The sequence below is a fragment of the Suncus etruscus genome, chromosome 16 (genome assembly GCF_024139225.1).
Source record: "Suncus etruscus isolate mSunEtr1 chromosome 16, mSunEtr1.pri.cur, whole genome shotgun sequence".
NCBI lineage: Eukaryota > Metazoa > Chordata > Mammalia > Eulipotyphla > Soricidae > Suncus > Suncus etruscus.
The window spans coordinates 13,609,055-13,633,029 of record NC_064863.1 but is presented as its reverse complement, the minus strand read 5'-3'; the positions used below and the strand labels follow the sequence as shown (position 1 = coordinate 13,633,029).

General features: G+C 39.9%; 1 protein-coding gene across 1 annotated transcript in view; it reads right to left on the bottom strand.

Annotated features, from left to right (window-relative positions):
* The window catches only part of NCAPG (non-SMC condensin I complex subunit G), a 38,497-nt gene that overhangs the window by 13,397 nt on the left and 1,125 nt on the right, over positions 1-23,975 (bottom strand). Inside the window, exons 2-12 of the mRNA XM_049789964.1 lie at positions 21,975-22,178; positions 20,464-20,692; positions 19,288-19,433; positions 16,938-17,022; positions 15,287-15,479; positions 14,725-14,874; positions 12,311-12,451; positions 11,671-11,794; positions 9,564-9,650; positions 5,928-6,107; positions 2,095-2,205 (exon numbers count right to left, since the gene is read on the bottom strand). Of these exons, the coding sequence (XP_049645921.1) occupies positions 2,095-2,205; positions 5,928-6,107; positions 9,564-9,650; positions 11,671-11,794; positions 12,311-12,451; positions 14,725-14,874; positions 15,287-15,479; positions 16,938-17,022; positions 19,288-19,433; positions 20,464-20,692; positions 21,975-22,178 (1,650 nt within the window). The remainder of the gene's footprint in view (positions 1-2,094; positions 2,206-5,927; positions 6,108-9,563; positions 9,651-11,670; positions 11,795-12,310; positions 12,452-14,724; positions 14,875-15,286; positions 15,480-16,937; positions 17,023-19,287; positions 19,434-20,463; positions 20,693-21,974; positions 22,179-23,975) is intronic.

Sequence of the window (23,975 nt, the reverse complement as noted above, 5' to 3'; positions counted from 1 at the left end):
CTATGCCTCTAATGTTTAAGGAGTTATGTAAGTTTGATGGCTTTAGATTGCCTTGTGTGCTGTTAAGAAATATTATAATGTGCTACAATCTGGGGACTTGAGGGACAAAGTAATTGCACATGGATTCTGTTTTATTTATCTTAACTTTCTTTGGTGAAAGTTCAAAGTTAAGATATCAACAAGGGGACTTCTGATAATTATGTTATGGGTGATTGTCCTTCCACTGTAACTTTACCTTATCCTCTTTCTTTGCATCTTTTATTCTCATAATTCAAAATAAAAAAATTATAAAAAAAAAATTACAGGGATTTCTTTTAAATTTTTCAGTACAGCTACTAAAATTTAAAATTCATGTGGTTTTCACACCACGAAAGAAACAAGGGGAGAGTAAATGATCATGCAAGGAGTCTAGAGTTAATCCCATGACAGTATACTTCAGGGGTGGAGAAACCCTATATCTCCTAGGTCAAGGGAATTCCCTCTACAATATCCCCAGTAGTTACTGTGCCTATGCAGGGGGATAAAGAAAAGGAGAAAAAAAAAAAGCACAAAACAATCATTTTTCCACATGTATATTTATCAATTGATCAATTTTTTTTTGACGTCTTTGTTTTGGTGTGGAGACTATGGTTGATGTCTCCAATATTATTTTATCTTTTTCTTTCTTTTTGCACTCGAGCATGATTTGATTCAGAACCGAGACTATTGTGTGGTGCCTGTCTTTATTGCTGTAGTGCTCACTGGTTATTTTATTCGATATTTCTTTCTGTATTGTTGTGGTGTTTCAATTACCTTTTTCACATCCTCTCTCAAACTGAGGTTGGAAGCCCCTAGAGGGACTCTGCCCATTTTCAGCGTATTTGACTTTTGACTTTTATTTTCCTCTTATTTTGTACCCCAAAATATTGCTTTTCTTTCCTTCGAACAAAACCACATACCTCGATTTTTCTAGCTCTGCCTCTTAAATAGAGAGGGAAACAAGGGAGGTTCCAGGACCAAACAGATATGTGATCACTAATAGTAAGCCAGACAAAGAGGGGTCCACCTACTCTAGCAGCCCGGGGGTTGATGGTGGGGTATATGGGTTGTAGAAAGGGAACTGGAATGGGGGGAGGACATAGTTGGTGATGGGTATTCCCCTGACTCAATGTTAATATGTACCTAAAAATACTACTGTGAAAGATATGTAAGCCATTATGGAAAAAAAAATTTGTGTTTTTAATCAGAAACTTTCTTTGACTTACATGTATTATTATTATATCAATTATATTATATGTTATGTTATGTTACTGTATTATGTTATGTTAGTTTACCTCATTATGTTAATCAATTTTGTCTCTTGAATAAATTCTTACAATAAAAAAAATAAAATTCATGTGGTTTGGATATAAAATAATACTGCTCTAAAGTCGTGCAATATTCATAGTTATGTGTCTATGGTTAGGGTGATGGTTATTACAACTGAAGGGTTACTGGAAGCCACTTAGCACATTGCACAGGCCCTGCAATTGAGATTACTGAAGTCACATTCCAGTTTGGGCCACTGTGGTACCTGCTCTGGTGTTCATGTATTAAATACATACAAACCAAGTTCCTCCCTCTTCATAGAGCTTTTACCTTTCCATAATCCATGCCTCATGACTCCAGTACTTAATTAAGATGAACTTTAGCTCTTTAACTACTGTAATAATAAAAATGTCTTCAGGAGAACTAGAAGTGATACAAGGACAGTGGTGAAGGTGTTGGGCACTACAGTGGCCAAAAGGTGCAAGCTCCCTACAACAAAACCAGGAACACTATTGTAACCATAGAACCTAAATGTTGATATTTTTTAATCCAACTTTCCCAGTTTAGTATATTCAGATTTCTTAAAGAAACTATTGTAATATACCCAACAAGTTTTCTGCCTTTAAATGTATTATTTTAATTTAATCCTCACAATGTTAAGTAGCCATTACATGTGTAGCACATACACATAACCATTTATATTTAACAAATGTTAAAACTGTTACCTTTTCATGTTTCTGAACACAGAAGAATATAGTCAAAACATAAAAGGAATGAGCTAAAAGAAATGTCCAGTACTCAACATACCAATGACTCAATTAGGCCATTCATGGTGGCACCGATGCCCACTGAAGCCGGCAGCTGTTTCAAGAGTTCATAGCACAAAATAAGACACTTCTGGAGGGTTTCCACATCATCCTAATATCAAGCACAAAAAATTATTTTGCATTACATACCTCAATGCATTGCAGCACAACGTACAATAGCCAAGACTGGAAAATAACCCCAAAAGAGCCAAAAGACAGATAAGCAGAAAAGCTGTGATATATAAAGAATCTTCTGCTCAACTGGAATTTTGGGCAAGTTATTTGTCCTCGATAAAAAGGAGAACTGGAAGGGGCTGGAGAGATAGCTGGAGGTAAGGCATTTGCATTATATGCAGAAGGATTGTGGTTCAAATCCCGGCATCCCATATGGTCCCCTGAGCCTGCCAAGAGAGATCTCTGAGCGTAGAGCCAGGAGTAACCCCTGAGTGCTGCAGGATGTGACCCAAAACAAAAAACAAACAAACAAAAAAAGGATAACTGGGAGACCAGAGAGAAAAGTACAGCAGGTAGGGCACATACCTTGCATGTGGCCAACCTGGGTTCAATCCCCAGCATTCCACGCCATCCCCTGAGCCCACCAGGAATGATCCCACAGCCAACCAGAGTAAATAGTGAATCAAAAAGCCAGGAGTAAGCCCTGAACACTGCTGGATGTGCCCTCTCACATCCCCCAAAAAATAACTCCAACAAAGATAATAGTACCAACTTCATAAGTTTATAGTAAAACTCAAATGAGTTAATGATTGGGAAGTACTTGAAGCCATGACTACAAGAAAAACATACTCTAAATGTTAAGCTCCCCCCACCTCCCTTTCAAATCAAAACATTTCCGGTCGGAGGTTAATCACTACATCCTACTGAGGATCAGGGTAGCTGTTATAGCCCTCAACTTTCCTGATGAATCGTTCACTGTGCCCAAATAAATGGCCAAAGTTAAATCACAGAGAAACTAATTGTAACCTACCACCAATATTCAGTTTCCCAGCTTCTCAATTTCAAAACCTGTCATTTTTCAGTCTGTATTTTCTTTTTTTTTTTTTTTTTTTTTGGTTTCTTTTGGGCGGTGCTCAGGGGTTCCTGGCTGTCTGCTCAGAAATAGCTCCTGGCAGGCATGGGGGACCATATGGGACACCAGGATTCGAACCAACCACCTTTGGTCCTGGATCGGCTGCTTGCAAGGCAAATGCCACTGTGCTATCTCTCCGGGCCCTCAGTCTGTATTTTCACTTTAATTTTGCTTTGCAAATTTATGAGTCTATAACAGTTATTGTCAACAAAAGAAATGAACTACTAGAAATAAGCAACAATGCATGGGTTTTTGTCAAGAAAGAAAATAAAGTTCAGTCAAACTCACTAAGATGTAAAGAGCAAAGATGTGTATAGCTAAAGATCTAAAGGCTATGACTGACGAAATGCCGCTACAAATTCTTCCCTACCTATCATTCTGAGAACTCTAATTGAGGGTTTAACAAACCTAAAGTACAATAATGAAACATTTACTATAAAAGGCAAAATCATAAGATCTTTAATTAAAAATCATAGCAATTGACAATGCCTTTATTGAAATAAGATTCTCACCAAATATAAATTCTCACTAAAATAAATTTGTGAAATTAAGCTTTAATGTTGCTAAATATAAAAGTATTTCAAATAAAATATCAATTTTTCCAAAAACAGTAACACTTTTTTATTCCAAAAACACGAGTTAGCTTTTAATAGACACATGCAAGATAATTTGGTTACTACAAAAATTATCATCCTAATAACAAAAAACTAATGAATTTTTCACAGATTAAAAAAAATCATTTTCCTTTTCAAAAACATTAGACAAAAGAACACACAAAAAAACCAAACCTATTGAAATTCCCTCCCCGAAGGCAAATTTTTTTAGCAAGGAAGAAAGACTCAGATTCCAGGATCTACTATGACAAGAAAGCAATATAGGTCTGGCTACAATAATTAAAGTTAACACAATAAGATATAGCATGGAGGTAGGGCGTTTGCGTTGCATGCAGAAGAACGGTGGTTTGAATCCCAGCATCCCATATGGTCCCCGAGCCTACCAGGAGCGATTTCTGAGCGAAGAGCCAGGAGTAACCCCTGAGCGCTGCTGGGTGTGACCCCCCCAAAAGTTAACACAATATTAAGTTAACTAAGAGGACAAAAGTAGGTTGGGTGTTACCCCCTCTTAAAGAAGGCACGCACCAGACATGGCTTTTTGCCTTCCTGGGGCAGTGCCTTCCTCCCAAAGAATTATTTGCCAAAAGGCCCACTCAGCGAAGTCAATCATTTGACCCTTTGCATGCATTATTGGCGGAAATTCCAATATGGCTGTAACATTACATTTTCTCTTTATTTGGACACTATAGAAATCCAGCCTCGGGGCCGGAGAGATAGCATGGAGGTAAGGCATTTGCCTTTCATGCAGGAAGTCATCGGTTCGAATCCCGGCGTCCCATATGGTCCCCCGTGCCTGCCAGGAGCAATTTCTGAGCCTGGAGCCAGGAATAACCCCTGAGCACTGCCGGGTGTGACCCAAAAAAACCAAAAAAAAAAAGAAATCCAGCCTCAGCTTTCCTACAGACAAAGAAATGTCAGTACCAAAAACCCGCCAAAAGTTCCCTGCTGACTAGTTCGTATAACCTGGCGCCAGCAGCCTTGTTTTTCTGAGTCTAGCTCTACAATGGTAAACAATTATTTCCGTCCCCCCTAAAATCTATTTTCTGGCAACTACATAAACATCATAAATATCTGTCTCTCACCTCCTGGTTTCTTGAAAAACCTGCTTTTTGCTAAACCAAAAACATCTCTAGCTTTTGTTTCACAGCCCTCTAGCAGGGGTCTTTCTCACCTATAGGATAGTCCTTTCGATATGTAGATTCTAGGCCTGTTTCCCCATTGTACTGCTCTCCTGCTCTTTGTTCTCCCTGAGGACACCTTGCATACCAGAGTTTGTGCTTATAAATGTCATCAGCTGAAAAGTAAATTTGTCTCTTGTCCCTTGGAGGAGGGTCCCCATACAATGCATTTTGTGTGGTCTCATTTATTTCATTTTCATATTTCATATTCGTCCGCCTTGTGTACCCGCTTATTCCAGTGGAAATTTATCTGATCCACTAAGGGTTTTGCTTAGGGACGCTAACACGTCTGCAGCAGTCGGGGACAGATCATAAGCCTCCCCTGCAGGAGAACCCTGGGTTCCATTACTGACAAGGAAGAAAAGGGAAAATGGTGGAGGTCTTTCAAAGCTCAAAACAGAAAGAAAAAGGGAGAAAACTTTTTTTTTTTTTTTTTTTGGTTTTTCGGGCCACACCCGTTTGATGCTCAGGGGTTACTCCTGGCTAAGCACTCAGAAATTGCCCCTAGCTTTTGGACACCGGGATCAAACTGTGGTCCTTTCTTGGCTAGCTTGCAAGGCAGGTACCTTAACTCTAGCGCCACCTCGCCGGCTCCGAAAACTTCATTTTGTATTAATTCACAACACAATTTATAACTTCCTCCAAAGGAGCTTATCTGGCAGCTTTGTGAGTTAAGAAAATAAGGTGAAAATGAGAGAGTAATAGTAAACTTTAGCATAAAAAAACAGCTCATGCGGCCAGAGAAATAGCACAGCAGACAGGGCTTTTTTTGCCTGGTACGAGAACTTGGTTTGATTCCTGGTATCCCATACGGTCCCCCAAGCACCAACAAGAGTAATTCCTGAGTGCAGAGCCAAAAGTAATTCCTGAGACCTCCTAGGTATTGGGTTTTGGGTATGGCCCCAAAACACAAACAAACAATAACCAAAAATAAATAAATAAATAACCCGTATACCTTCTCCACATGATCTTCCTTAATTTCAAGTTGCTCTGTCTCTTTCAATAGATTTGTTCTAGCATCTTCTAAAACTTTTATTTCTTCTTTTAGTTCTGATGCTCGAATAAAATCCTGTAAAGTGACACACTGTTCCAAAGCTTCTTTGGCCTCAATAAGTTTAACTTTTATTTTAGCCATCTAGGGAAAATTATAGCATTTATATAAATATCAAGCAAAATGGTATCATCAGTAGCAAGCTAAGGATTATAACAATTATTAACAATTATCAAGTAAGTTTTAGTCATACAAATACAGGCAGATCTCCCTTTACTGTATTACATCTCACAGTACTTTTTTTTTTTTTTGGTTTTTGAGTCACACCCAGCAGGACTCAGGGGTTACTCCTGGCTCTATGCTCAGAAATCACTCCTGGCAGGCTCGGGGGACCATGTGGGATGCTGGGATTCGAACCACCGTCCTTCTGCATGCAAGGCAAACGCCTTACCTCCGTGCTATCTCTCCAGCCCCCCCCCCTTTTTGTTTTTTGGGTCAAATCCGTCAGCGCTGAGGGGTTGGTTTCTCCTGGCTCTATGCTCAGAAATCACTCCTGGCAGGCTTGGGGGGATCATATGGAATGCTGGGATTCAAAGCACCATCCTTCTGCATGCAAGGCAAACACCCTACTTCTATGCTACCTCTCTGGACCTCACAGACCATTTTAACAAAGAATAAATGTTGTTGACAAAATGGATATAACTATGGCTCTCTACTCTCTAGTGAAATCTACATTCTCTTTTTTTGTGTGTGCTCACACCTGGCAGTGCTCAGGGGTTACTCCTGGCTCCATGCTCAGAAATTGCTCCTGGCAGGCACGGGGGGGACCATATGGGATGCCGGAATTTGAACCAATGACCTTCTGCATGAAAGGTAAACACCTTACCTCCATGCTATCTCTCCGGCCCCTACATTCTCTTTTTAGTGAAGTTCTTATATATATATATATATATAAAAATTTTTTTTGCACTTTCTCTTAAAAACACTCTCTTCCCCTCATCTTAAGGGAGAGTGGGAGAGAAGAAGACTGAAGGAAGGAGGGAGAGAAGGGAAGAAGGAGAGAAGAACAAAGGAGGGAGGGAGGGAGAGAGGGGGGAAGGAAGGGAGGAAAGGAAGACCTGTAAGTTATATGATAAAATCTTCCAGCAATATTCTTTTAATTAAGGTACAACACATTAATAATTTGAAAAGTGCACTGGTGAAGAGTGGTATACATTGTATGACTTAAACCCAACAATGAACTATTTTGTAACCATGGTGCTTAAAGCAATTTTAAAATATTTTTAAATATTTAAAAATTTTAAATGTAAATAAATAAAATTAATTTTAAGCATATTTTATTGTAACTGCATTGAAGTGTCTGGAAATGAATCTGCAATTTCACCAAAGCATGTCTACATAAATAAAATTGTAGTATTCCTAAAACAAAAATTGGCAATTTTTTCACATTGATGTAATCAGGAAGCATTTTAAACTTTAATTTTACGTGGCAAGAACAGTTTTGAAAATGTTACTCAAGAATAAATAACACCCCCAGACATACAATCAATTAATCTTTGATAAAGGAGCAAGAAATGCAAAATGGAGCAAGGAAAGCCTCTTCGACAAGTAATACTACGACAAATGGTTAGCCACATATGAAAAAGCAAAGTCGAATCTCCATCTAACACCATGCACAAAGGTCAAATCCAAATGGATTAAAGACCTCGATATCAGACCTGAAACCATAAGGTATATAGAACAACACGTAGGTAAAACACTCCATGACATTGAGACTAAAGGCATCTTCAAGAAAAAAAAACAGCACTGCCCAAACAAGAGAAAGTGGAGATAAATAGATGGACTATAGTAAGCTGAGAAGCTTGGGTACCTCAAAAAAAATAGTGACTAGGATACAAAGGGAACCCACAGAATGGGAGAAACTATTCTCCCAATACCCATCAGATAAGGAATTAAAATCTAAGATATACAAGGTACTGACAGAACTTAACAAGAAAAAAACATTTAATTCCATCAAGAAATGGGGAGAAGAGATGAACAGACACTTCCTCAAAGAAATACAAATGGCCAAAAGGCACATGAAAAATGTTCCACATCACTAATCATCAGGGAGATGCAAATCAAAACAACAATGAGGTACCATCTCACACCACAGAGATTGGCACACATCACAAAGAACAAGAACAATAAGTGCTGGCAGGGATGTGGAGAGAAAGAAATCTCATTCACAGCCGTCTAGACTAGCCCTTTTGGAAAATATGGAGATTCATCAAAAAACTGGAAATTGAGTTCCCATATGATCCAGCCATACCATGTCTAGGGATATACCCTAGGAACATAAAACACATTACAAAAATACCTTCTGCACACCTATATTCATTGCAGCACTATTTACAGTAGGCAGAATCTGGAAACAACCCAGACACCCAGCAGCAGATGAGTGGCTAAAGAAACTGTGGTACGTATGCACAATGGAATACTATGCAGCTATCAGAAGATATGAAGTCATGAAATTTTCCTATACATGGATGAACATGGAATCTATTATGCTGAGTGATATAAGTCAGAGGAAGAAAGCTAGACACAGAATAGTCTCTCATCTATGGGGTTTAAGAAAAGTAAAAAACATTACTGTAATAAATACCTTCTGCACACCTATATTCATTGCAGCACTATTCACAATAGCCAGGCTCTGGAAACAACCAAGATGCCCTTCAACAGACGAATGGCTAAAGAAACTGTGGTACATATACACAATGGAATATTATGCAGCCATTAGGAGATGAAGTCATGAAATTTTCCTATACATGGATGTACATGGAATCTATCATGCTGAGTGAAACAAGTCAGAGGGGGAGAGAGAGAGATGCAGAATAGTCTCATCTATGGGTTTTAAGAAAAATAAAAGTCATTTTTGCAACAATCCTCAGAGACAATGAGAGGAGGGCTGAAACTTCCAGCTCACTTCATGAAGCTCACCACAAAGGGTGGTGAGTGCATTTATAGAAATAACTACACAGAGAACTACCATAACCATGTGAATGAATGAGGGAACTGGAAAGCCTGTCTGGAGTACAGGTGGGAGTGGGGTGGGATGGAGGGAGATTTGGGACATTGGTGATGGGAATATTGCACGGGTGAAGGGGGTGTTCTTTACATGACTGAAACCTAATCACAATCATATATGTAATCAAGATGTTTAAATAAAGGAAAAAGAAAGAAAAGTAAAAAACATTACTATAATACTACCCAGAGACAAAAGAGATGAGGGCTGGAAGGACTGGCCCACAATATGAAGCTTACCATAAAGAGTGGTGAGTTCAGCTGGAGAAATGACTACACTGACAACTATCATGGCAATGCTAGTGAGTGAAATAGAATACCTGTCTTGAATGCAGGCAGGGGGTGGGGACAGGGGAGATGGAGGGCATTAGTGATAGGAATGTTGCACTGATGAAGGGGGGGGGTGTTCAACTGAGACCCAACTACAAACTACAAACATGCTTGTAATCATGGATCTTAAATAAAGATATGTATTAAAATAAATAACAGACTTGTCACAACTACATAATACTCAAGAATTTAATGCAAAATATTTACCTCGAGTTCATTCTTTCTTGTATCCGGTAGATCAGTAACATCAACAGTAACAATAGGAGCTCGAATCTCAGAGATAATTTCTGTAACCTGGAGGGTCAAATTATAACTCAGATAAGAGAAGATATACTTCAGAGCACAAGTCTTAATATTCTTAATGTTCTCTATCAAAAAATAACACTAAATTACTATATAAAAACTCCATGGGCCCGGAGAGATAGCACAGCGGCTTTTGCCTTGCAAGCAGCTGATCCAGGACCAAAGGTGGTTGGTTCGAATCCCGGTGTCCCATATGGTCCCCCGTGCCTGCCAGGAGCTATTTCTGAGCAGACAGCCAGGAGTAATCCCTTGAGTATCGCCGGGTGTGGCCCAAAAACCAAAAAAAAAAAAAAAAAAAAACTCCAGGCAGTTTCCACAATGTCCTGAAAAACAGCAAAACTACCAGTAAAAAGTTTCACCTTTTGTTGGCAGGACGGTATCAGAAAAAAATGGTCGGTAAATATGTCTAACTAAACATTTTTAGATTATGGGAAGGTAATAAGAAAAAAATAGAAAATAGAAATTAAAGATAAATGATATGTCGTAGAGCCTTTTAAGAACTTTTTTTTTTTTTGGTCACACCCGGCAGCACTCAGTGGTTAGAAATCACTCCTGGCAGGCTCAGGGGACCATATGGGATGCCGGAATTCAAACCAATGACCTTCTGCATGAAAAGCAAATGCCTTACCTCCATGCTATCTCTCCAGCCCCCTTAGAGCGCTTAGGTACCACAAAACAAAAAACAAAACTCTCTAAGAGCAACAATTCCCTCTAGTTATCTCCACAGAAATTAGCATCAGAAAAGAAAATTATGGGGCCGGGCGGTGGCGCTAGAGGTAAGGTGCCTGCCTTGCCTGCGCTAGCTTAGGACGGACCTAGCTTAGGACAGACGGAGGTTCGATCCCCCGTCGTCCCATATGGTCCCCCAAGCCAGGAGCGACTTCTGAGCGCATAGCCAGGAGTAACCCCTGAGTGTCACTGCGTGTGACCCAAAAACCAAAAAAAAAAAAGAAAAGAAAATAAAATTATTACTTTAGTAATAGAGTGAATGAAAAAGAAGAATGAAAACTAAAGGGTAGGGAGATAGTACAGTGGGTAAGGTTAATGACTTATACATGGTGGCCCAGGCTCAATCCCTGGGACCACACATGGCCCTCTTAGCCCAGCCAGGAATAAGCCCTGAGCACCACTGAATGTGACCAAAAGAAAAAAAAAGAAAAACTGTTCAAAACCACTGAAACACTGGAGTTGGGCATTGTAGAAAAGGCTATGCCCAAGATTAAAAATTCTGGATAACTGGGCTAAAGTGATAGCACATCGATAGGGCATTTGCTTTGCACAAGGCTGTCCCAGGACGAACCCAGGGGCATCCCATATGGTTCCCTGAGCCTGCCAGAAGTGATTTTTGAGTACAGAACCAGGAGTAACCCCTGAGCACCGCTGAGTGTGGCCCAAAAACCAAAAATAAATAAATAAAAAATAAATTAAAATTCTGGGTAACTAACAATTGCCATAGAAGCGGTTACTATATTAAGAGTGGTTGAAAAGAGCCATATCTGACTGCAACTCGGAAATCCTAAGACTTGATAAGCCCATCCTCTTTGGGCTATTCTGGAGAAAATAACAAGCAGATAGTTTTATAATACATAGCATTCATTTTTGTATTTGATGAACATTTCATGAACATTTGTCTCACTGAATTATGAAAAGTGGGCTTATTGTTCTGATTCTGATATCAAAGATAAAGGCAAAAAAAAAAAATACCAACCCTGAAAAAAAAAAAACCAAGGCCTGAAGTTAAATCCATTTAAGGTCTACAGAGATTCAAGCTCAGATATGCAAAACTTGGGCCATCTCTCAAGCCCACGGGACCACCTTTCACCTCTGCCTGAATCGACTCACTCCACTCCATTTCCAGGTGAGTCAACACAACAAGCGCCAGAAGAGGTATTTTTCAAAAATGGATGCAACCAATGTGACGAACACAAAAATAAAACAATGGGATTCCAAATAGAAAACTGCAGAGTAATGAGAAACCTCAGAGTTGTCAACAATAAGGAAATTCACTTACAATTTGTGTTTTTTTCTTGTCATCCCCAACGATGCAGAGCAGTCTTTCCACAAGAAAAGAAATCAGAGACATGGGGGTGGTGGGCAAAGTCAGTATCTCCTGTAAAATCGCCAGCAGTCGCTTTCTGTATTCAGAAAGAAGCATTTTAATTTCAAGCTAATGAGTTTTGTAAAAAGTTATCTCTATGATTTCACTCCTGCAGATTTAATTAGGTATTATATAACACGTACATTCTAAGATATAAAAACAAAAGCAAAGGGCTTATTCTTGCACACACATATAAAACTATAGCACTTTAGAAAACTGGCAAGCAATATACAACTTTTTTTTTGTTTTTTGTTTGTTTGTTTGTTTGTTTGTTTGTTTGTTTTTTGGTTTTTGGGCCACACCCGGCGGTGCTCAGGGGTTACTCCCGGCTGTCTGCTAAGAAATAGCTCCTGGCAGGCACGGGGGACCATATGGGACACCGGGATTTGAACCAACCACCTTTGGTCCTGGATCGGCTGCTTGCAAGGCAAACGCCACTGTACTATCTCTCCGGGCCCACAACTTCTAATCACATCACAGCAAGACTAATTCAATCCAGGAAATTCTACAAGCAAATTAAATTAAACAAAAGTTAATATTCATTCAGACATACCTTCCTCCTTCCTCATTGGTATCCAAAGACTTAATGATTAGAATCAATTGTTGACCTATGAATTCTTTGGTCATCAAATTTCCAACATAGGAAAAATCACTTCGCTGTTCGTCACTGACCACGGGAATACTCTGAATGTAACTAAAACGAGCAGAATTTAAAAAACGTGAAATGTGTTCAAGAAATGTCAAATAGTTCCCCTGCCCCGTCAAAAAAGAATCTTTTGAGTTCACAGTAATGCAAATATATGAATGTTTCTACATGATACTACTTTGGTACACAGAACAAATTCTTTATTATTAGAATGAACTTTTCTGATTGCACCGAATCAAGAAAATTTGAAAATGTATTTTCATTAAAGATGCAAAGTTCCTGTAGGAAAATTTATAAGCATGCAGATGCATGCTTCTCACACATTTGAAAGTGATTATTTTCAAAATCACCAGTATCTCAATGACAAAGTATTACATTCTTCTCCATTGCTAATTTTTTGTTTAAAATAATTAAAATTTACACATATAATCCATGATTACAAAAAGCCTTTTTAAAACATCAGAACAGTTTCATAATTTTTTATTATGTTTGTTTAGGGACACTATTTTTTTACTGCTCTTATTTTAGATACACACTGTAACAAAAGCAACTTTTTTTGGGGGGGGCCACACCAGCAGTGCTCAGGGGTTACTCCTGGCTGTCAGCTCAGAGATAGCTCCTGGCAGGCACAGGGGACCATATTGGGCAACGGGATTTGAACCAACCACCTTAGGTCCTGGATCGGCTGCTTGCAAGGCAAACGCTGCTGTGCTATTTCTCCGGGCCAACAAAAGCAACTTTTATTCTTCCTTTCATTCCCTAAATCCAGGCCTTTTTTCTTTTTTTTTTCTCTTTTCTTCTTTCTTCCTTCCTTCCTTCCTTCCTTCCTTCCTTCCTTCCTTCCTTCCTTCCTTCTTTCTCTCTCTCTTTCTTCTTTCTTTCTTTCTTTCTTTCTTTCTTTCTTTCTTTCTTTCTTTCTTTCTTTCTTTCTTTCTTTCTTTCTTTCTTTCTTTCTCTTCTTTCTTTCTTTCTTTCTTTCTTTCTTTCTTTCTTCTCTTCTTTCTTTCTTTCTTTCTCTTCTCTTCTTTCTTTCTTTCTTTCTTTCTTTCTTTCTTTCTTTCTTTCTTTCTTTCTTTCTTTCTTTCTTTCTTTCTTTCTTTCTTTCTTTCCTTCCTTCCTTCCTTCCTTCCTTCCTTCCTTCCTTCCTTCCTTCCTTCCTTCCTTCCTTCCTTCCTTCCTTCCTTCCTTCCTTCCTTCCTTCCTTCCTTCCTTCCTTCCTTCCTTCCTTCCTTCCTTCCTTCCTTCCTTCCTTCCTTCCTTCCTTCCTTCCTTTTTGGCCAAATCGGCAGCACTCAGGAATTACTCCTGGCTCTGTCCTCAGAAATCATTCCTGGAAGACTCAAGGGACTATATGGGATGCCACTGGTTGTGGGCCCCCCCTTCAAAAAAAAAAAAAAAACCAACAAAAAAGTAGCTATTATTAAATATTGCATCAAACTCATTATGTTTAAAACATTTCATTAATTGGGGCCAGAGAGATAGCGTGGAGGTAGAGCATTTGCCTTGCATGCAGAAGAACAGTGGTCGAATCCCAGCATCCTATATGGCCCCCCGAGCCAGCCAGGAACGATTTCTGAGAGTAGAGCCAGGAGTAACCCCTGAGCAATGCTGGGTGTGACCCCCCCCCACCAAAACAAAAACAAAAATATTTCATTGGCCAACTGGGCCAACAGTTCAATGTGAGGAGATATGCTGCTGCTCAGGCTCTGTAATGCCAGGGATTACCTGGGCAACACCAGCACTGCTGGTAGCCTCCAAGATAGCATCTGATATTACTCAGGGAATCACGTGGGATTGGAGATCAATCCCGGATTGGTCATAAATGAGGTACCATCAGTCCTGTACTAAGTCTCCCGTCTGGCAGATAGAGTGCAACAATTCAATTTCCAAAAGTAACACATCATCATTCTCAACGTTATGAGAAATATTCACTTCAACCTAACAGTTTTAAGGAATTATCCGTAAGCACAATCTTGACTTTGATCTTTCGGAATACTAATGGCACAGGAGTCTTCAGAAAAATTAAACCTGTGTACAACACAGGTAAGGCATTTACCCTGCATGCAGTCATCCTGCTTTCTATCTTTGGCAGCCCCCCCCGAGCACCTCTAGGAGTGAACCCTGAGTGCAGAGATATGAGCACAGGCAGGTGCAGGCCAAAACAAAACAAAATTACAGAGCTGTATGATGCAATTACCCCTGCCTGTTCCCCAAAACTGTTTTTACTGAATTCCAGTTAAGTGAGACTGGGAGGGAGGAGATTGAGAAGGTGAACCACATAACAACACAAGTGTAGTTCAGAGCAAAGAAAAATGTTTTACCTCAATAAATACTCTGCATAGACAACAGGCTCTGGCAAAATCTGCTCTAAAAAATCTTCGTGTTCATCTTCTTTTGATTTCAAATACTCACAAAGGACATGCCAATATAAAGCAATTTCAGGAGTTAATGTTTCCAGCGAAATCAATTTTCTTCATTTAAAAGGGAGAGAATAAAAGAACACATAACCTTAGTATCCTTGGAAAATTGAACAAAAAGCAATAAGCAAGCTTCAACTGAAGTCACTCATTACCTTAACCACACAAAACCAAAATATATTCAGTCCAAGAGAGAATCAAATGAGAGTTCACAACCAGACATTTGCTAAGCTTAATGGAAAAAAAAAAAGTAGTCAAATGAAAAAGAGAAAAAAAAAATGCAGCTACCAAAAACAATGAAAAAGTCTTGAGTTCTTATATGAGGTAGGAGAGAAATGACATCCACTCGAGTAACAGGCAAGTGGAGTGAATAAAGGGCAAATTGCAGTCACGAAGGCACACGCTCATTGTAACTCCACCATTTCAATGGAATCCATTTCAAACAATGAATACTTTTTTAATGTACCTGCCATCATTACTTTTACAGATCTCTACAAGTTCATTAAGTGGCATCACTGAAAATAACGCACTGAGAACGGAAACTGCCACTTCGGAAGAATTTTCTATATCCAACCGATGCAGCAACTCTAAGATGTTCCCGTCGGTGAAACGTAGCCAGCCTTGCAGAAGATGCTTCTGAGTTGCTTGTTTCACAGCATCTGAAAGTCAATTGAAGCATTAAGTGGAGAGACAGAGGCTCCCTCTAGCTTCCATTCTTGGAATGCATCTGCTTTCATTAACTTCCATGGGATCAATGTTAATATAAAGTTTTTTTTTTGTTTGTTTGGTTTGGTTTTTTTAGGGCCACACTCCGTGACTCTCAGGGGTTACTTCTGGCTATGTGCTCAGAAATCGCCCCTGGCTTGGGGGACCATATGGGACACCGGGGGATCGAACTACCATCCATCCTAGGCTAGCGCCAGCAAGGTAGATAGAAGCCTTATCGTTTGCACCACTGCTCCGGCCCCAAAGTTTTGTATTTTCCATTTAAATGGTGAGAGATTAAAGGGCAGAAGCAGGAAAAAAAAAGATTTTGCAAATGTCAATGTAATGTTCAAATTCCAAATGAAATGGAAATGGACAAATACCCATCTGCTACTACAAAAAATATCTTTATTTCTCCTCCCAAGGTTCAATAAGCTTAAAGTGTTAGTTCAGACCATAAAATACCTATTATTTCACCTATCCCCTGACTTCATTTATAAGACAGGAGCCATTTTTGCAAGCAGTGAATCTTATCTGTGAACAAATCTTATACTTCATTTTTATTTTTTTTTTTTTTGGTTTTGGGGCCACACCAGTGATGCTCGGGGGTTACTCCTGGCTATGCTCTCAGAAATCACTTCTGCCTTGGACCATATGGGACGCCGGTTCACAAACCACGTTCTGTACTAGGCTAGTGTGCCCAAGGCAGACACCTTACTTCATTTTTAGTCATCCTATTAAATAATCATTCACATTGTTTTAAAACAGATGTTCTTGCTAGCAAAATGGAGTCATCTTAGTCTTCTCACGAGAACGGGAAAATTAATAGTATCGTTCTTGGACTAACAGATAATACAGCAGGGAAAGCATTTGCCCTGCAAGCAGCCGACCCGGGTTTGATCCTGGGCATCACATGTGATCCTCCAAGCATTGCCAGGAGTGAGTCCTGAGTGCAGTCAGGAGTCAACCTCAAAAATATCACTGGGTGTGGACAAAAACAAAAATGAAGAAAATAAGATATTGTCCATCATTCCTTAGTTTTAAGCACAGAAATCATTTAAAATAAACCAACCCTAGAAAAATTATATTATTTTGACTATTCCTAGCTGCTATTTCTGTTAAACAGAATAGACCCATATCAGTATATATTCAGAGAAAATGCATAACTCCTTAATGGAGGAAAGAAGTTAGAAAGAAAATCCTACTGTACTTAAAATACAGATTAGTGCTATAACTGCAAGCTATAGCTTCTCCAACTATGAAGTTACAAAACAAAAATAAAAAAAAATACCCTCTACAGAGGCCTGAGTTCAATGGCCACTGTGTGGCTCCTAATACCACAAGGTGGTGCATCAAAGCAAGCACGAGGGTGGCTACTTATTAAAAACCTAATGAAAAGAGGCATTCTTTACCTGATCTGTCACTGAGGCCTTGCTGAAGAAGCATCACTCTTTGAGCAATGGACAGAGCTCTCATATGAACCTTTTCAGACAGAACCTTAAAGAGAAAAATAACCAGAAAGATGCTCATCAAACTCAATGGTTTAGATAGTCCAACATAATAGTATCGTCTTCATTTAATAACATTATCCAGATCTCCTCAAATATCTCTGCACACTTAATGCAATAAAATTCTATTTACACACTCTACATAATGCAATAAAATTCTATTTACACACTCTACATATTGTCCCTAAAATTCAACTGAAAAAATTATCATGTGCTTGGTATAATTTTAAAGTACCGTATAAACTTGAATATAAGCCGAGTTTTTCCGGCACAAAATTTGTGCCGGCAAAAACCCCAAACTCGGCTTATACTTGGGCATACAGGTTATTTGATTTGGTGTGCAAGCACCGAATCGAATCCAATGTATGCAGTCTCCAGTCACCTTCTGCCGTCTGCTGGAGGGGACGGTGCTTCAGCTCAGTCCACGGCTGAACTGAACTGGATGCCGCCGAACTATTGAACTCACAATATTCTGTGCTTTGTATGAGACTGACAGCAGTGATGATGATATCTGCGAACTAAGTGATGATGACAATGTCTCTGCTGATACCCTCACAGCAGATACAGCTGAAGGTCTGTTTGGACATACAGATGATGAGGAGGAGGAATCCAGTTTTGAAAGATTTTAACCTTTGTAATTTAGCCTGAATACCACTATGGTTTTCTGCACTTTTACTGAAAGTTTTAAAGTTATTGTTGCTAGTTTAGCTTTTATTTAGCAATAATATATATATATATATTTGTTTTTTATTTTTTTGGTCACACCCGGCAACGCTGAGGGGTTACTTCTGGCTCTGCTCTCAGAAATCGCTCCTGGCTCGGGGACTGACTATATGGTACGCCAGGAGATCAAACCGCAGTCAGTCCTAGGATAGAATGCAGAATCACATCCTGGGATTCCATATGGTCCCCAGAGCCTGCCAGGAGCAATTTCTGAGCAGAGCGAGGGGTAACCTGAGTGCTGCTGGGTGTGACCCCCCCTCAAAAAATTTTTTTTCTTTTTAAATTGAAAAACATTTAACTTACTGATTCCTCAATTATTATAATAATTTTGGGTATACAGTTTTATTTTTGAAAGTTACCAGTGGCTGCTACATTTTCCACCTTGGCTTATACTCGAGTCACTAAGTTTTCCCAGTTTTTAGGGTAAAATTAGGGGGTTGGAGGGCCGGAACAGTGGCACAAGCAGTAGGGCGTTTGCCTTGCACACACTGACCTAGGACAAACCGCGGTTTGATCCCCCGGCATCCCGTATGGTCCCCTAAGCCAGGAGCGATTTCTGAGTGCACAGCCAGGAGTAACCCGAGTGTCACCAGGTATGGCCCAAAAAACCAAAAAACAATTTTTTAGGGGGGGGTCGGCTTATACTCGAGTGTATGTGGTATTTTAAGGGGCCAGAGAAATAGTACAGTGGGTAGGGCACTTGCCTTGCAAGTAGCCACCTCAGGTTCAATCTAGCATCCCATATGGTCCCCTGAGCACTGCTAGGAATAGTCCTGAGTGGAAAGCCAAGAGTAACCACTAAGTAATACCAGGTATGGGCCATACCTCTCCCACCAAAAATAAAATAATTTTTTGTCTTGTTTTTGGTTTTTGGGCCACACCAGTGATGCTCAGGGGTTACTCCTGGCTATGCACTCAGAAATCACTCCTGGTTTGGGGGACCATATGGGACACTGGGGGATCAAACTGCAGTCCATTCTAGGCTAGCGCACACAAGGCAAAAGCCTATCACTTGTGCCACCGCTCTGGCCCAAAAAATAAAATTATTTTAAGAGGGACCTATAGTATAGTAGGTAGGGTACTTGCTTTGCATGCAGCTGGCATAAGTTCAATCATTGACAGTATTTATGGTACTCTGGGTCCACCAGAAGTGAAAATAAAACAAAAGAAAAAGTAAATTTAAGTAAAAACTAAATAAAAGAGAAAAAAAGTTTAAGTATTTTAAGAGGGCTTGGAAAGACAATACAAACAGGCAAAAACTTGCAAGTGGCCAACCTGGGTTCAATTCCTGGCACCCATATGGTTCTCTAGCACCACCAGGAGTTAACTCCTAAGTGTAGACACAACATCCATGGCTGTGCCTCTTTCCCCCAAAATAAATTATTTTAAGACTACAGCTGCTAAGGCTTTCTTTGTTTTCACTTCAGTTCTGGGACTCAAACCAGGGCTTCCAATGCAACTGAGCCAGACCCCCGGCCCCAAATATGACTTACCTTTCAAAAATATGCCTACAGTTACTGGAGTTAATTACCTGATATGCCAGTTTTCTGACTGCCTCTTTGACATCCTTGGTGCGGCTGACAATTTTTGACAAAGTCTTTGCTGATGGTGCAATACATGATAACACTGCCCGTCTAACTTCTGGATTGGAATCATTTTCAATCAAAGCTGCATATGCTAAAAATAAAGCAATACATCTTAGTAGACTAGAGAAATATTTATTAGGAGCCCGAGTGGTGGTATAGCAGGTAGGGTGCTTGCACTTGCAAGTGACCAACCCAGGTTCAGTTCCAGGCACGCCTTATAGTCCTTGAGTTAGGAGTAAGCCTTGAGCGCTGTTGAGTGTGACCCAAACACAAAACAGGAAAATATTTTATTAAATCAGTCATAAATCTCAGTGATTCAATTAAAGAATATTATTGTTTAAAAAAATCACCATTGTCATGAATAGCACATTCTTTTCATTTGGTTGGTTTTGGGGCCACACCTGGTGGTCCTCAGAAATTACTCCTGGCTCTGCACTCAGAAATCACTCCAGGCAGGTTCTGAGAACCATATGGGATACTGGAGATTAAATCCATGTCAGTTGTGTGCAAGGCAAGCACATTTCCCACTATTCTATCGCTCTGTCCCAAAGAACATATATTTTGATATTCTAAGATGCCTTTAAATGATACTACCATTTTATTTAATCTCCTTCATATAATAAAGCCAATTTTTTCTGACAACTTTCCTTCAAAAGGACAGAGGGAGAAGATAACTCAATGGGCTGAACATATGCTTTGCAAGCAGGTGGCCTGGGCTGATTCCTAGCCTTGTGAGAAGGAACCAGCATGCTGCTAGAAGCAGCCCCTGAGCCCCAGCAGTGTTACCCAAAAGCAAACAAAAAGACAAGAGAAGATAATTCAAAGATCAGAGTAACTGTGTGTTTAAACGTTATGTAGGACATAAGACAGGCTTCAAATGGGAGTCAAAAAGATACAGGGAGCTGACCAGGGTTCATCCAGTTTGCCCAGAGTGATGCCTGAGCAGTCAAATAAACTGGTCCATAAACCAAAAATAAATAAAACAGGCTTCAAAATAAAATCAATGTAATATTTTTTTTAAATTGAGTGACAACATACATATGAATTTGTAACCAAATACTAGTCTACTGAAAATTAACAAAGTAATGAAAGCTAGAAAAGAATTAAGAAGTTACATGTACCATTAGCCACGGGACATTCCTCATCTTTGGGATCCTGAAGTCGTGAAAGAGCCAGAACTGCCTGTATTCTCACATTTGGAATTTTGTCTTTCAACCTGATAAGCATGGCTTTGTTAATTTGATCAAACAAATCATCATCAATCTGGGCATTTTCTGGCATATTTCCCAAGAGCTTGTTGATGAGCTGGCAGACTCTAAATCTAACAGCGTTGCTGTTTGCTTCATGAGACTGAAAAGAAAACAAACGACGAATATCTTCAGCACAGGTACTATTAGTAAACAATCAACTGTAATCAACTGTTTACAATTCAAGCAGCTGGAACCGAGCAATAGTACACAGTGAGAGGGCAACTTGCCTTGCTGATAATCTGGGCTAGATCTCCAACACTATCCAGGTACCTTGGAGCCCCAGAGGTGTGATCCCTGACACAGAATTAGGAGTGAGACCTGAACATTGTCAGGTATTGCCCTCATACCCACCCCCTAAAAAAAGGATTCAAGAGAGATTATAACAGTAATTCATTATCTAAACTACTCTAACTTGAACCATACGTACACTAAACATAGATCAAAGTCTCCAAAAATACAATCCAGAGCACCTTGTTAAACTGTAGGTTCATATTCTTCTTTGTAAGAACTTACTTGTAAACAGATTCATTTAAAACAAATTTGAGAATTGGTTTAGAGAGATCACTAAAATAACGTATTTTAAAAGTATTTCAAAAGACATGCTAAAAAAAGAAACACCTTTTAAAATATGTTAACAAGTAAGGGTCAAAGCCCGAGTACAGCAGCTGAGCCAGGTTCAATGTTCAGTACCAAGAGTGATCCCAGAGCAAAGAGCGAGAAAAAACCACTGAGCCAGGGTGGCCAAAAAAACAAAACAAAACAAAAAAGCAAAAACATTTCTTAGCATGTAATGATTACTTGTAAATAAATATTTAATATAAAAATATTGAACAAGAAAAAACAGTGATAAAAATACACCTTTTCGGACCCGGAGAGATAGCACCGCGGCGTTTGTCTTGCAAGCAGCCGATCCAGGACCAAAGATGGTTGGTTCGAATCCCGGTGTCCCATATGGTCCCCCGTGCCTGCCAGGAGCTATTTCTGAGCAGAGAGCCAGGAGTGACCCCTGAGCACTGCCGGGTGTGGCCCAATAAACCAAAAAAACAAAACAAACAAACAAAAAAAACCCCATACCTTTTCATCTTAATGATAGTTCTAGCCACTCTATAAAAGTAGACTGCTGAGGGCCGGGCGGTGGCGCTGGAGGTAAGGTGCCTGCCTTACCTGCGCTAGCCTAGGAGACGGACCGGAGTAACCCCTGAGCGTTACCGGGTGTGGCCCAAAAACCAAAAAAAAAAAAAAAAAAGTAGACTGCTGAACTAATTTTCTCAATGAATGAGAGCTATTTTTTTTTTTCTGAAAGTCACAAATTCCAATGGCCCAGTTGCATAGAGTGAAATTTTCTATAACAGCTCCCGGCAAAGTTCTACTTTCCATCATACCTTCAAGAGAAAAGTAAACAAGTAATTTAATATGCCCCCATCTTCCTCCTCCTCGTCCTCTTCCTCATCCGACTGGTGAACTGAAGTAACGAACTTGGCTGCAAAGTCAATCACCCTCTCCACTGCTGGTTCTCGTTTATAGACCACCAGGGCGTACTTAAGGTAATGAACGAACTCTTCGTGAAAAACTGCTTTGTTCTCCATCTAAAAGATGCACAGAAACAAAACAATCCCAAATAAATAAATAAATAAGCCTCCACAAATATAAGATCCTAGGGGGACCAGAGCTATAGCTCAGGGGGTACAATGTTTGCCTTGCACGCTTTCAAGCCGGGTTCGATCCCCAGCATCCCATAAGGTCCCTTGAGCCTGCCAGAAGTAATTTTTTGTGGGAGAGGTGGGGTTTTGAACCAGAAATCGCTCCTGGCTTGGTAGACCATATGGGACGCCATGGAGGAACCCAGCGTCCGTCCTGGGTCAGTCATGTGCAAGGCAAACGCTCTACAGCTGTGCTATCATTCCAGCCCCAGGGGTAATTTCTTTTTTTTTTAATTAATATCTTTATTTCAGCATCATGATTACAAGCATGTTTGTAGTTGGGTTTCAGTCATAAAAAGAACACCACTTTCACCAGTGCAATCTTCCAATGCTTCCCAACTCTCCCCACCCCCCCACCTGTATTTGAGACAGGCATTCTACTTCTCTCACTCACTACAACTGTCATGATATGTCACATTTTATATCACACATATAATAGTTTTTTGTCTTGAGCTGTTCAAAGTCAGGGATCCAACCCTGCCTTTCATACACATGTACCCCCAAGACCTGTGCAAAATGGGCTTCAAATCTCAGAGTCATCTCTTAAATCAGGCTCATTATGCTCTGTACCTCATTAACTGTGTTCAGAATTAAAGAAGATAACTTTATTGCAGCTCAGAGCCCTTCAGCTTGTAATTGTGCCAATGTAGATGGCCAGAAACTTGTAAGGTCAAAAGTAGCGATATCCTTGTGCTTAATACTCAATTTCAAGCTCAAATATTATCAAATTTCTTAATATCATTATTTAAGCACCATAACTACAAACATGTTTTAGTTGAGTTTCAATCATAAAAAAAGGACATCCCCCTTCACCAGTGCAACCTTCCACCACCAATGCCCCTCATCTTCCTCCTTCCCCACCCCCTGACTGTATTCCAGCCAGGCATTCTACTTCTCTCACTCACTACCATTGTCATGATAACCAGGAGTTATTTCTGAGGGCAGTACCAAAGAGTAAGGCCTGAGCACCAACAGGTGTAGCCCAAAGACCAAAAACAAACAAATAAAAACTACACAAAAAACTACCTAAACAGTGTGGGCCATACCCCTCCTACAATGCTCCAATGCTGTTGTTGCAACCCATGATCCAAACCAAAAATCAATTCATTCATGTTTAGCCCAACTGTCAAAGAGCAAACAAAAAATTTGCATGATAAATGAATTATCAAATTCCCTTCTACCCAGGGTGAAAGCAAAAAAAAGAAAAAGAATAATTTGGGGGAAATTTAGGGGAAGGGAATGTGATGTCTTTGATGGTATGCAACACTCTTGGTGGACCATCTGTTGAAAAACCATGTCCTGCTTCTTTTTCACCAACCCCAAATCAACAGGCTGTCCTACTTTTTTTTTTTTTTTTTTGTCTTTTGCAGACCTTCATGACGCAACTCATCTTTGCCAGCCCTGCTGATGAAGATAACCTATATATCTGGGACCCCGTCAAGTCCAGTGTGCAGCTCTAGTAATGGCTCCAAAATCCAAACGAACATTTTAGAGAGTGACTCGCCAGCTGTGTCTAGCTCCCGGCTCACCCTGGGGCAAGGTTGTTAGGTTTCCAGTTGACACCTGTGTCAGTGCTGAGGGTCAAAGACCACCTCCGATAATGAAAGGTGCAAAAGGGGAGTTTATTTGGTTAACCAGGAACCGAGCCTCATCTCACTAGGGGTGTCTTGGCAAGGACCCCGA